The following is a 14,956-nucleotide window of genomic DNA, read 5'->3' as shown; positions in this document are numbered from 1 at the left end:
TACAAAATGTGAGACACATTTTAGACGATTTTCCCTATAAGTTATTTTGCAAAGAAAGTTTTCGTCTGCACTAATATATATAACTTTGGGGCTTATTATATGAGTCCATTGTCCATTGCTTGCGGTAAGTTAGCCGATGTAGCTTGCTAAAAATAAGGGATAATTGCAGAAACCTCCCCTGACTTTTATAATAATAGCATTGACCTCCCCTATCAATATTGAAATAGCACTGACCTCCCCTATCAAAAGTTGGAGGCAATTTAATAGGCAAAAGTGGATCAATTTACTAAAGTATCCCTGACATGATTTAATTTTACCAAATGAATGTGATGAGTACTTTCATCAAACCCAACAAAACATTTGTTAATAAAAATTACACTAAATTAACTATTTCTGCATAGTTTAACTAATTAACTAAATAACTAATAATCTAATTAATTAATAACTAATTATCTAATTAACTATTAACTAACTAACTAATTATCTAATTGTTAATAGTTATTAACTAATCAAACTATTTCTGCATAATTAAACTAATTAACTATTAACTAATTATCTAATTAACTATTAACTAATTAACTAATTATCTAATTAATTAATTAATTAATTAACTAATTTCTGTTTATCTAATTAACTAATCTCTATTTATCTAATTAACTAATTAACTAAAGTTGTTGTCTGTCCGAAACTAATAAACTATTTGCATGTTAAACTAATTAACTAATTAGCTGCTTAACTAATTAACTACCTAAATATCTAATTAATTAATTAACTAATTTTTGTTTATCTAATTAACTAATTAACTAAAGTTGTTGTCTATCCTAAACTAACAAACTATTTGCATGTTAAACTAATTAACTAATTAACTAACTAATTATCCAATTAATTAATTAACTAATTTTTATTTATCTAATTAACTAATTATCTAATTATCTAATTAACTAATTAACTAAAGTTGTTGTCTATCCGAAACTAACAAACTATTTGCATGTGTAACTAATTAACTAAAGCTGTTGTCTGTCCGAAACTAACGAACTTTTTGCATGTTAAACTAATTAACTACTTAACTAATTAACTAACTAATTAGCTAATTAATTAATTAACTAATTAACTAATTTCTGTTTATCTAATTAACTAATTAACTAAAGCTATTGTCTATCCGAAACTAACAAACTATTTGCATGTTAAACTAATTAACTAACTAATTATCTAATTAATTAATTAACTAATTAACTAATTTCTATTTATCTAATTAACTAATTAACTAAAGCTATTGTCTGTCCGAAACTAACAAACTATTTGCATGTTAAACTAATTAACTAATTAACTACTTAACTAATTAACTAATTAATTAACTAACTAATTAACAAACTATTTGCATGTTAAACTATATGCAGTGCGCATTACCTATTTAAAGTATCGGCTCTTTATAGGTATTTTACTTTCAAACATTTAATTTATGATGAAAATATCAATGTTTGTAAGTAAAATTCAAAAAGTGTTACAAAAGATATCAATATTCTTACTTTCAAACATTTAATTTATGGCCCTATGCTCCTCCCTTTTTGTAAGAATATTACTGTAACACTTTTTGAATTTTACTTACAAACATTGATGTTTTTATCATAAATTAAATGTTTGAAAGTAAAATACCCATAAAGAGCAGATACTGTAAATAGGTAATGCGTACTACATATAGTTTAACATGCAAATAGTCTGTTAATTTGTTAGTTAGTTAATTAGTTGATTAGTTAAGCAGTTAATTAGTTAATTAGTTTAACATGCAAATAGTTTGTTAGTTTCGGACAGACAACAGCTTTAGTTAATTAGTTAAACAGCTAATTAGATAAATAGAAATTAGTTAATTAGTTAATTAATTAATTAGATAATTAGTTAATTAGTTAATAATTAATCAGATAATTAGTTAATAGTTAATTAGTTTAACTATTAACTAATTAGATAATTAGTTAAGCAATTGTCAAGCAAATAATAATTGTCAAGCAAGAAGAGGGCAAAATTGGAAGAAATTTCTTATCTCACATCTACAAAAGCTGTCAGGGAGGTTTCTGCAACAAATTGTTACTGTTCAGGGGAGGTGAATGCAATTTCTAAACCTACAGGGGAGGTCATTGCAAATGTCAGAAATCTCAGGGGAGGTTTCTGCAATTATCCCTAAAAATAATGTAAGGTATTCTCCTTTGTACTTGTGTGTGTGAGTGTACGTGTATGGTGTTCCCAGTAGTACTTTTTCTTTCTTTGCTTTTTTTTTTTTGGTATTATGTGTATGCTATTCATGATTGTATATTTTTCAACTGTCATTGAAATTAGATGGTGTCATCCTGACAAAAATACTCCTTTCAAATCAAGTAATTCAACATTTTTATAGGGGTGAATAAAAACTTAATCTAGTATAGGGATGACAACGAGACGATTTTGCGTTGAAAAATTTCTACCTATCCTCGTCTCACTCTACAAAGGTTCTCCCTATTCCCATTCTATCTCCCACTCTTCCAACCCTTGCCCCTTGCCCCCACCCCAACCCTGCTCTACTATCTTGTAGGTGCACCCGCCCTACCCTTACTATTATTATTATTTTTTATTTACTTTAAGTTTTTCTATTTATATAGATCTAATAATAGTTTTATTATTTTTTTGAAATTTTAGCAAAATATTATATCATTTTATCATAATAACATGACGTGTTATTTAATTCATACAAATATATTTATATAATAATCATATAGTATTTATTTCATATTATGCATATTAAAACATAAATAAATGTTATACTATATTAAAATTTAGGCGGACGGTAGAGCGGAGGCAAGTTCTCCCGCCCCTTTCCTTCCCCGGTAGACATTTGCCCCTATTGTCCTCCCTAGTCTGGTCATTGATTTCTTATTGGCTTCTGCAGGTGCACCGTATAAAAGGGAAAAAAAAAAATCAGTTGTGTATTGATTTGAAGAAAATGTCTACAAAGCTAGCTCGAGCAGAGATAGACTTCAAAGCCCAATTACTTGGTATTACTGGGTGTCGTTTCCGTCAATACAAGTTCCAAATGAAATGGACCCAATACTGGTGCAGACACTGAAAAGCCCATATTTCATTCTTTTGTAGGAGTCCAAATCTAGCACATGAAAAATGTGCTATTGATTTTGGAGTTTGGCAAGAAATTCACACATTTTTATAGTCTGTTTAAGATCCCGCGAGGGACCAGGGGCAGTAGCAGTCAAAGAACAATTGTTCGGACCGATTTTGTACATTTTGCATACGATATAACTCATTTTATATAACGTGTAATTATAGAACAAAATTTTGTGAGTCCCACACATGATGTGAAAAATGATGTATAAAATAAAATCTGGATCTTACATTTTTGTGGCCAAATCTTGGCCATCAACCTTCCGAGAAACGGTTGTTTCTTGCAACTGTTTTTGCCCCATTTCCTCCGGCGAGGCCTTTCTCTAGCCTAGAAGTTGTGTTTCTCATCACATTGAACTTAAATCCGACTCTTAAGGTTCACTTGCTTTTCGACTTGTATGGAAGATCTAGAAAAACTACTCGATCGAAGGAAAATGGTGATTGAAAAAATATGACCATACAAATCAATTTTGTTCATATAATTTGCTGTACAAAAACAAGTTTCTTTGGCTCGAGTAGTTTTGATCAAATCTGACTATTGGAAGATATGGGGCACCAATGTACTGGGTTCCAATGATATTCATCTGATGTAAGATACTCTCAGAGTTTATCGGTGTTTCAAGATTATAATCAAGTTTATTGCTTTTTAGATTTGTTGTATCGTTTGATTTTCAGATCTATATACATGTGTCATGCTTTGGAATAATTTTTTTTAAAAATAAATGCCATATCACCTTTTTAATGTGATGTATGTGAGATTAAAAAATATGTTTACGATGTAATTAAATAAATTAGTGTAAATAATCCAGTATCCAAACATGCTGTAGCAATTCACTAAAACAAAAATGATCAAAAGGTACTTAACAAGAATTGGTATGGACAACACTCCGGTAAAGGTTGATATTGGTCCAATTTTATACAGTAATCAGTGTCTGGTGTTGAAGCATTACTCGTGAGATTCCATGCCACCGACTTTATTAAGTATGAATCTCGTACATCAAGAAACCAAATCTAGGGTTGTAATATATACATATTGTTTTGGATTTCCTAGGATTTCTAATTCTAACATACCTCAAGCGGTAAAGGATAAAGATGTGAGAAGAGACATGGTATTTTGGAATGCCATCACATGACATGCAGTTCTGCAACCTGACACCGTTTATAGGGAGTATCCAATATTGTGGTTCAGACTCTCGAGTAGCAACTAGAATAAGAGAGGAGTAGGGTAGTGCAACTGGAACAAGAGATAAACCGACAGTCTTTGGGCTGCTCGCCACCACCATAGCATTTAAGATTTGGTGTTGCGGATGAGAGATCAAGAGTTCAAACATTATCTCCTATCACTTATCACTGTATGTAGCTTGCCGCTTGAAGCGGCTTAAATCCATATGCATGCATCCGTCTGGTGTCATGATGATTCAGTCCCCGTCGATTTTCTAATAGGTTCAGTTGGGTCCTTCTCCTTAGAATAAGCTAGAGTAGGAGTAGGAGTAGAAGTAGAGTAGACAAAAATCGATTGAAAAAAAAAAAAAAAAACTAGAATAAGAGAGACTCTACACTACTCAACAAGACATTGATGCATTTATAGCTTTTGTTGTGACAGAGGGGACAGAGTTGTACGTTAATGCGTGAGTTGTGTTACACCAGAAGATGAAGAAGTACAAGTATCATTTGATTTTGCAAAATTATGGGAAACCAGTTTACCAAAGCTGTGGGTTGTGCAAAAAGCATTTGGTACTGAAATGTGTTTGATCTCTGCCCATACTTGATTCATATTAGTGTAGTTTTCTTTAGTTAAATGGTCCTCTTCCCCTTTGGCTTGCCACTTTTGGTGGAAAAATTTTGAGAATATTCTATTAATGCATTTGTTAATTATGTTTTTATTTTGTATACGTCATCATATTCAAAACTATAGTACTTGTATTGAACTATTTTTTTAACAAAAATTACTAAAAAAAAGCTCCCAAAATTGCAATCAGAACAGGCTACAACTCCACTACTTTGATACCCAAAGCTGCTGGTCTTAATCCACAATGGGAATGCCTGATTCCAAGACATATTTTTATCTCCCCCACTTTAGAGAACCACTTAATTAAATTCATCCAGTTTGAACTGAGTTGAAATATTGGTCCAACAATATTTTTTCTTCCTTTTTGTCACAAAAATCTTTACAGCTAATTAGACTAAGTGATGATTTGGCACACCTGTACGAATAGAAGCATCTGAGTAATAAATCCAAAATCTTGCCTCATCTGTCGTCTTAAAGAGTAATTTTATCTTAAAGTTCGCAATCAAATGTACAATACCAATAATACCCACCTAGGTTTGTCTTTTAAGGGTACATTTGATAAAACTGAAATTTAAAGATTGAATCTAATAAGTGACTGAATTGTTAAATAGTAAATTTGATACATTTGAGCTGTATCACATTAAAATACATTTGAACGTGTTAATATCTGAACTCATTAATTTTAAGCATTGAATTGAGTTATCAAACAAAGTATAGGTGTTGATTTTTAATCTTTTCAAGGTTGCAAAGTTCAAACACCGACTCGATTTTTCGATGACTCCTGAGCGCGTTTAATCTAATTTGTGTGTGTTGATTTCTTCTGTCGATGGAAAGAAAAAAAAAGGTTGCAAAGTTCAAACACTTGAACAACATAGTTTACCTACTTCTCATAATTGTGTGACTTCACATCCCCCCCCCCCCCCCCCTCCTCTCTTTTTTTTCTTCCTGGGTAAGACAGTGTTGTATAGACAACTCACAATTGTGAAAAAAATCCCCCAAAATCAGTTAAACAATCATCCCTTCGGGTTGTTCATGAGCAGCAGAAACTTGAGAAGCCAAGGGTTTGATATTGATATGTGTCCAAAACCAGTCAATAAGTACCTTATGGGTTATGGCACAGCATGAGGGAGGGTTGCCAAGTAGCGGCCAAGCCAAGCCAAGCCAATATTCCCATGTTATTGTGTTCGTCACTGTTGTCGGTTTGAGTCTCTCTCTCACTCTCTCTCTCATGTGGTTAGGCCAAGAGGCAAGAAGCTAGCTTATTTTAAGATACCATGCAGCACTCAGAGACAAAGGTGAAATGTCCAATCCTATTCACAAATATACCTTTATGGCTACCATTTGTGAACCCAAAACAGCAATTACTAGCCGCAAATGTCCTGTAGAAAGTTTGTGAAAGAAATATTTGGTCTGCTCTGCTCTCTTTATTTGTCCCATACTTGTGCTATTCAACATCAAAACTTGCTTTTACCTCATAAAGTAGGAGTATATCACTAGCTACATGATATATTATTTAAGCATCAAAGTTTCTAAGTGGGAAGATCACATGAGAAAGAGATGGACCAATTCTGTCTCTTTCAATTTCTCTTTGCCAATTGCTGGATGTGTGTTGATAATGTAGGAGTTGGAGAGAACTTGGACAATCACCCACCCTCCTAAGATGCAAGGCAAGTCCAACCAATTGGGACCTACCTCTGATACTTTTAGATTGAATTGATGACTTTTAGCTACGTAAAGTTTCGTTCAAATGTAGTATCCATGAATCTGATATCGCTGCAGTCCTGGAAAGATTTCCAAAGTCTTAAAAGGGTTTACTTGACTAATGAAAATGATGATAAGAGACTCTTTCTTTTAGTAGAAAGAGCAGGAAGTTTGCTTGAATTTCATCTTAGCTAAAGAGATAAGACAAAGAAAGGATCAAGAAAAAGTGAAGTTTACAAAACAGAAGCTGCCGTATTAGAAGTAAACAGTATTCATCAGAGGGCATTAATGGAGGAGAGAAGAGATGAAAGGACATGAACGCAGAAGAGATATGAGTGGTCCACTGCAACTACAACTGCCTTGTTCAGGGGTTCCTTGGAGTAGCATTAAAGACTCTCTGCATTGGATCTTCAGAATATGTGCATTTCATTTCACCCCATTAGAGAACTAACTCTTTTGACATTTTGAACAGAAAGAAAGCAAAAAGAGATGAGTTGATTTATAAAGGCCAGAAAGGCGCTTTCATATCTTCATGATTCGGGAAATCAAATGGATCATGGTTCTCAGATTCTCCACATGATCTTTCTCATCATCTTCTTTCTCATATCATTCCACTGTACCCACATTTTGATTGCAAATGATGCATTGAATGCTGTAGAGTACTTTAGCAGACATGGACTGAATGAGGTGTACTACAAGAGAGGTAGTCGTCATGGAAGAGAAAAATACATTGGGGAAGTTTCAGGAGGGGATGAAAATAAAGAACAAAAGACCACCAGTTTGGAAAAGTTCAGACTTTTGCTTGGCATGAAGAATTTCTTTATCAGGAAACCAAGAGATGGTCATGCTGAAAACTATCTTCACTCACCATCACCTTGCCCATCACCTGCCTTTGCAGCTGAAGCTCCAGCACCTTCTCCAGTTCAACCTGTTCATAGACACCTTTATCACCCGTCACATCACCATCATCTAGTTCCACCAGCCCACAAGATTCAGAAGAAAGAGAATGGCGGAGCAAGAAGAATTTTAACAGCAGTGATTGTTTCTACTGGAGTTGGCTCTCTATTATGTGCATTTGGGCTTTTCTGGGGCTGCAAAAGGTTCAGAAAAAGAAGAAAGAGAAGAACAACAAGAACTCTCTCTATTTACTGCTCTGAAGCAGGAAGTCGAAGTAGCTCAAAGCATTCTCAAACTTCAGTGAAAAAGGTAAGTTCTGATCCAGGTCCTGACCTGTTTTACCTTGAATCTCTAGGAGCCGCTTTAGAACCACAGCCTTTTTCCCTGAAACAAAATTCTTTAGCGCTTAATGCATATTCCAATCAAAACACACAATTTGTTAGTGTGAGTGAAAGAGAAAGATCAGGACACGAGTTCACAAGAGCAGAAGCTGATAATGATAGTGATGGATGTTCTGCTGTAGCAGAAATCTCCTCTGCTGCTGAGATTTCAGAACTAAACCAAAATGTACCTGATAGTTGCAATTATTCTTCATGTGGTGATAATGTAGTTCCTGAGGAAGATGATTCATCTGATGATGAATCTTTCCATTCTTTGTGTAATTCACAAGCATCTGATGTGAGATTATCTGATGCTTCAGCTGGTAGTGTAAGTGGTCTCTCAGAAATTCTCTCTGCTAATGCTTCCAAAAAATCAGATTGTTCACTAGCCTCTCCATCACATTTCTCAACTGTGTCTCCCTCTTCAAGCTCAGATTCCAACTCAGAAGCAAACACAATCTTAATCCAACCGACAAGGCTTCCTCCTCCACCACCATCACCACCACCTCCATTCCCCATGATCTCACATGTGCATACTACATCTCCTAAATCTACCTTTACATCAGAAAGAAAGACATTGAAGAACGTCAGTTCTTCTACATCATCAGATGCATCTTCAACTGGGAATTCGGACTCTTCTTCAGTATCAAATCAAACCCCTCAATGTAGTTTGTCACCCTCCTCTCCCAACCTTCCGAAAGCTCCCCAAGGAATTCCTCTACCACCCTGTCCCCCTCCATTTTCAAAAGGAAATGCCAATTCTCTGAAAATCCCTCCTCCTCCACCTTCTCGGCTTTCTCAGTTTACGCCTTTGGGTAAAGATGGCACTCCTCTGCCAAAACTGAAACCACTTCACTGGGATAAGGTTAGAGCTGCACCAGATCGTTCAACGGTATGGGACAAGCTTAGATCAAGCTCATTTGAGTAAGTTACTTCATCGTCTTTCATTACTGCTACTTATGCTACAATGTAGTAACTCATCAACGATCCATGGAACAGATTTGACGAGGAAATGATTGAATCACTTTTTGGTTACAACCTGCAAAACTCCATAAAGAACGAGGAAGTGAAAACCAAAACATCATCTCCAAGCAAGCATGTCCTTGAGCCTAAGAGATTACAGAACATTACTATACTTTCGAAGGCCTTAAACGTGACTGCTGAACAAGTATGTCAAGCACTAATGCAAGGTAATCTTGAAAAAGTTTCACAGTTTATATATTTGAAAGAAATTGAGCAAGTTCCTGTTTCTTTAATCATGAGAATGTGGTGGACATATATTAATCAATATTCAACTGGTTCTATAGCGGTAGAAATGTCAAGAATATGGAATACCGTTGGAATCTAACAATTGAAAACCAGATTAAAATAGTGAGAATAAATACGATGTAGTCAGATATTTAAGGGAACAATTTAGTTACAATGGATTGTAGGTCTGACTAAATTATCCATAGTTCTTTGATAGATGCCAAATTGAACCAATATACACTATAGAGCCCTCCTCTTGTGGAAATTGAAGAACTAACAACATGCAAACATGCTTTGCAATGTTTAAAAGCAGTGTCAAACTTTGAATTGTTCAATTTTCTACATGAGCAGGGAGTGGCTTAGCTTTACAGGAACTGGAGGCACTCTCAAAGATGGTTCCAACAAAAGAAGAGGAGGCTAAACTCTCAAATTATAGAGGAGACATCAATGAATTAGGATCTGCAGAGAAGCTTGTTAAGGCAATGCTGAAGATACCATTTGCCTTCTTAAGAATCGAAGCAATGCTTTATAGAGAGACTTTTGATGATGAGGTTAATCATCTCAGAAAATCTTTCTCAATGCTTGAGGTACGCTACAAAAGAACAATCTTATGTGCAAATTGCAAAAGCCTATAAATAATGAAATGTCTACCTTCATGTTTTGACTGTTGATAGCTTTCTATTTGTGTGTCAGGAGGCTTGCAAGGAACTCAGGTCGAGTCGCCTTTTCTTAAAACTACTTGAAGCAGTACTAAAAACAGGAAACAGGATGAATGTCGGAACCATAAGAGGAGGAGCCAAGGCATTCAAGCTTGATGCACTCCTTAAGCTTGCAGATGTGAAGGGAACAGATGGAAAAACCACACTTCTCCATTTTGTTGTCCAAGAAATTATTAGGTCAGAAGGCTTTAGAGTATCGGAGAGTATTATGGGGAAGATAAATCAGAGAAGTAAAGGTAGAAACAACGAAGATAAAGAAGAAGAATACAAAAGGATGGGTCTAGATCTTGTTTCCGGTCTAAGCACTGAGCTCTGCAATGTGAAGAAGACAGCGACTATAGACTTGGATGTTCTTGCAAGTTCTGTATCGAACTTATCAGATGGAATGACTAAGTTACAGCATCTAGTACACAAGGACTTATCCATGGAGGAGAAAAATGGCAACTTCGTGCAATCAATGAGATCATTTTTGGGCTATGCAGAAAAGAATTTAGAGGAATTGCAGGAAGATGAGAACAGTGTATTATTACACGTAAGAGAAATTACAGAATACTTCCATGGAGATGTGAGCAAGGATGAATCAAATCCTCTTAGAATTTTTGTAATTGTCAGAGACTTTTTGGCATTGTTAGATCACGTGTGTAAAGAGCTTAGAAGCTTGAAAATTCCAAGTAGTCCTAATCCTCTAGCTCCATTTCGATAGAACTAGATGGCTTGGTATGTTAAAAGTTTCAAGACTTCCATCTTTTCTCAAAAATTGAGCTGTTTCTATTGATGTTTATGCGACTCTACAGGGAAATGCAAAATGTTTGCATCAATTTCTTGCATGAGTGTACTTCAAGTAGTGATTAATCTGATATATTTGGAAAATCTCAGCATATCAGAGATACACAAGCACCTTTTTCGTGCTTTCACCTTATTAGATTTTCACATGATCACTTGAGAAACTGCCTATGTTGCACTGGAGAAAGCCATAATTTGGAAAAAGAAAATATATTAAGGATGCGGGCTCTTGAATTTCAAACATCAAGAACAATATAGGATCATATCATGATCCAATGAGAATAATTATACAAGCCAAATCTCTGGCATTTACAAGATTTGGCAGAGAAAAGAAAAAAATGTCAAGGACCATGAAGACCTAAAACTCCCAAGATACTCTACAACTCGTCGTAAGGTTCGTCTTCTGTAGATTCAGAAGAGCTCCCACTGCTCTTCTCGTATGCCATCTTTATAACAGGATTACACACAGCTTCCACCTCTTTCATTTTCTCATCATAATCGTCCTTGTCAGCGTTTTGGTTATCATCTAACCATTCCAATGCATCCTTCAGGGCACTCTCAATCTTTGTTTTGTCATCAGAATCAATCTTGTCCGCAAGTTTGTCTTTGTCATTAATGGTGCTCTTCATGTTGTAAATGTATGTTTCAAGCTTGTTTCTTGCATCAATCCTCTCGCTGACCTTTTTATCCTCCTCAGCAAACTCCTCAGCCTCCTTTACCATCCGCTCAATCTCCTCCTGACTAAGTCGCCCCTTGTCATTGGTGATGGTAATAGATTGCGCCTTCTTTGCTGCCTTGTCCTCAGCTCTGACGTTTAGTATGCCATTTGCATCTAGCTCAAAAGTGACCTCAATTTGAGGCACTCCCCTGCAAGAAAAGAAAGCATTTCGTGAGGCGAAGGTCAAGAGAAAGATCCACAGCCACAAAAAAGAAAAAAAAAATCCACAGCACAACTTTTGGTTTACATTCTAGTTTAAGTATGAAACAGCGAAACTCGCAATGGACATCAACACTCTCTCTCTATGTACTAGGATACCTTGGGGCCGGAGGAATGCCAGACAACTCAAACCTCCCCAATTCACGACAATCCTTTGTTAAGCTCCTTTCACCTTCAAAAACCTGTCGATCACCAGAATAAGCACTTATGAGTTGCTACAATACAAGAAAGTAGAAGAACTTCGTTTACAATTGGAAACTATTCCATCGGTAAAATAACATAAGCCTTAGACTTATTCGTTATTCGTTTTCCTGCTATGAACGTATATTGTCTGCAAGGCTACCATACCTTGATAGTCACTGTAGTTTGCTGGTCTTGATAGGTTGTAAAAATCTGAGATTTCTTGGTTGGAATGACAGAGTTTCTTGGAATCAATTTGGTCATCACTCCTCCCACAGTCTCAATACCTAGGCTCAGTGGAGCCACATCTAGTAAAAGAATGCCTGCAGAGAGACGTAGAAAAGTAAGTTCTAATTCTTCAAATTATTGCGCAAAACTAAGGCTAACATAGAGATTCTTAACAGCGGACTATCAAGAAAAGTAAGACTGCTTACCCTTGGTTTCTTCACCACCTTCACCACCAAGTATTCCACCTTGAACAGCTGCTCCATAAGCTACAGCTTCATCTGGATTGATTCCTTTGCTCGGTTCTTTCCCATCAAAGAAATCCTTCAATAGTTGCTGCACCTTAGGTATCCTAGTGCTCCCACCAACGAGTACAATTTCATGGATGTCAGTCTTCTCCAAACCTGCATCCTTCAAGGCCTGCTTTACTGGCCCCATCGTCTTTTTAAACAAATCCATATTCAATTCCTCAAATCTGGCTCTTGTGAGTGGTTCTGAGAAGTCAATACCACCAAAAAGTGACTCAATCTCAACACGGACTTGATGCTGGCTGCTCAAGGCCCGCTTTGCTCTCTCACATTCCTTCCTCAGCTTCCCAAGAGCCTTTTTGTCATTGCTGATATCCTTGTTATACTTCTTCTTGATCAGCTTCACAAAATAGTCCATAATCCTATAATCAAAGTCTTCTCCTCCCAAATGTGTATCTCCGCTGGTGGCAAGAACCTCAAACACTCCATTGTCAAGACTCAATATGCTAACATCAAATGTACCACCACCGAGATAAAAAACTAAAATGTTCATCTCCTTCGATTTCTTATCAAGACCGTAGGCAATTGCTGCTGCTGTTGGTTCATTAATTATCCGTGCAACATTAAGCCCTGCAATAGTCCCTGCATCCTTGGTAGCCTGCCTCTGAGCATCATTAAAGTAAGCTGGAAACAAAACAAAACCATTAAAGATTGAACCAAATTGTCAAAAATTCCCAAGAACAAAACGTAAGTCCTGAAATTGCTGACCATACCAGGAACAGTGATGACTGCACTTCTGATTTCTTTTCCCAAATATGACTCCGCTGTTTGCTTCATTTTTTGCAAGATCATAGCACTGATTTCTTCAGGGCTAAACACCTTGACCTCTCCATCTTTGATCTTCACCTGTATATAAGGCTTCCCATCTTTGTTTACAATCTTATAAGGCAACATCTTCATATCTCTCTGAACCTCTGGATCATCAAACCTGCCATAGAAAAAGTTCAGAATAAAATCAAACCCACATTTCAGCCTAGTAGTACATTAGGAAAAATGTAACAAGCTCCAAACTTACTTTCTTCCAATCAGCCTTTTAACATCAAAAATGGTTCTTTCCGCATTAATGGCTGCCTGATTCTTTGCAGCTTCTCCAATCAACCGCTCTGTATCAGTGAAGGCAACCCATGATGGCGTAATTCTGTTTCCTTGATCATTAGCTATAATCTCAACATTTCCATTTTTGTATACTCCCACACAAGAATATGTTGTCCCAAGATCAATTCCAATCACCGTCCCAAGATTCTTCTTCTGAGATTCCTCTGCAGCTAGCGTTATCCCTAACAAGAATTCTGCATAAATGCAGAAACGGAGTTACAGATGGTGCAAACTTTTTTTTTCCTTCCTTTTAATGCTACAGAACCCATTAGTCCCGTACTGCTAACTCCAAAAATATGAATGAGCCTATCAAGAAATAAAAAAGAGCGGTTCAAGAAATTGGACAAAGAAATGCAATGCAACATACCTGAAACAAAGAGAAAAAAAATCCATAATGCTTTGCTCTTCTTGTAACCCATTCTTGTTCTCAATATCCTTGTTAACTCTTTGAATTTCCCTAGCGACTCATTAAATTTTTTTCACGATGTTGGCTAGTTGATGATTGAAGATGAATGACCAATTTTAGCTTAGCAAGTTTGGATGGGAGAATCAGAATCAGTGGAGCATTTATTATTATAGTTTTGGATAGTACTTGGGTGGGGAAAATAGTAGTGTATTTGCTAGAGGGTTCTGGTCGCGTCTGTTAAAGACACGCAAGAAGTTGGTTGTGCTATGGTGTCTGCGCCTGTAGATTAGCTCCACGTTACGGAGCCAATAGGAAAGCAAAACGTTTGCTTTTCTAGTCAGATATTGTGTACTGCTCGGTGAGTCTTGAAAGTTCTTTGATTTGGGTTAGAATTGATGATTAAAAGATGCTTTTGCCAATAATTTGCTTTCTTAATAGGGCCAAGCAATTGGAGCTCCAACCTGCAAAAAGTGGAATAAGGGAAAACTTGTCGTAACATTTTTTTTTTTCATGACGATTGATACTAAATTTCCATTACTCGAATGCAAATTAACGTTAGAATAATTTCAATGCAAAGTGGGCTTAAAGCTAATCTTGGATCAACTCTATGTTCATGGTAATTTGGGTTAATTTTTTCGGAGGACAGAGAATTTTGATAGCAATTCAGAGTGAGTGATTCACGATACGTGTGGAAATTATCACAAATCTAATAAAATAAGCACCTCTTTGAAGATTGTAAAGATCAAAATTAAACCGCACAGGTAAAGGAGTTATAAGTTTAAATAGTAGAGACATGAATTAGAATGAAGTCGTGAATTGACTCTCAAATCCGGTATTTTTGACATTTGAGGTGATTTCGTTACGAGTGATCATTTTCATTATTTCGACACTTTAATTCAAATCTTGAGGAGGTTATGTATAGCTTTTGAAATTGTAAAGGGATTATGTAAAAAAAATTAGACCATAGGAGGTAAAATGTAATTTGTCCAAAAAAGAAAGAAAAGTAAAAAAGCAATACAATTTCTTACTTTACATTATATAAACTCTGGAGCTCTTAAACTTCTTTATTGTTTATCCTCTGTCTTCTAATCTATCACTTTGAGTTGTTTTCTTATATCCCTTTTCTTAACCTTTTCTTTCTTTCCGT

The 14,956-nt window shown here is 35.7% G+C and overlaps 2 protein-coding genes across 2 annotated transcripts; one reads left to right on the top strand and one right to left on the bottom strand.

The window, feature by feature from the left end:
- Positions 1-6,854: 6,854 nt before the first annotated feature.
- Positions 6,855-10,632, top strand: LOC113727652 (formin-like protein 11). The gene is made up of 4 exons (XM_027251931.2): positions 6,855-8,832; positions 8,908-9,098; positions 9,508-9,743; positions 9,850-10,632. Exons 1-4 carry the CDS (start codon positions 7,181-7,183, stop codon positions 10,576-10,578), a joined length of 2,808 nt encoding a protein of 935 aa, XP_027107732.1. The 5' UTR covers positions 6,855-7,180; the 3' UTR covers positions 10,579-10,632.
- Positions 10,633-10,852: 220 nt separating this feature from the next.
- LOC113727653 (luminal-binding protein 5) lies at positions 10,853-14,043 on the bottom strand. The gene is made up of 7 exons (XM_027251932.2): positions 13,771-14,043; positions 13,324-13,597; positions 13,022-13,236; positions 12,210-12,932; positions 11,944-12,098; positions 11,695-11,777; positions 10,853-11,525 (listed from the first exon to the last, which is right to left on the bottom strand). Exons 1-7 carry the CDS (start codon positions 13,820-13,822, stop codon positions 11,036-11,038), a joined length of 1,992 nt encoding a protein of 663 aa, XP_027107733.2. The 5' UTR covers positions 13,823-14,043; the 3' UTR covers positions 10,853-11,035.
- Between the last annotated feature and the right edge of the window lie 913 nt (positions 14,044-14,956).

This window comes from Coffea arabica, chromosome 2c (assembly GCF_036785885.1).
Source record: "Coffea arabica cultivar ET-39 chromosome 2c, Coffea Arabica ET-39 HiFi, whole genome shotgun sequence".
In the NCBI taxonomy this organism is placed as follows: domain Eukaryota; kingdom Viridiplantae; phylum Streptophyta; class Magnoliopsida; order Gentianales; family Rubiaceae; genus Coffea; species Coffea arabica.
Note: the sequence above shows the minus strand (reverse complement) of the source record. Positions and strands in the feature narration are given on the sequence as shown.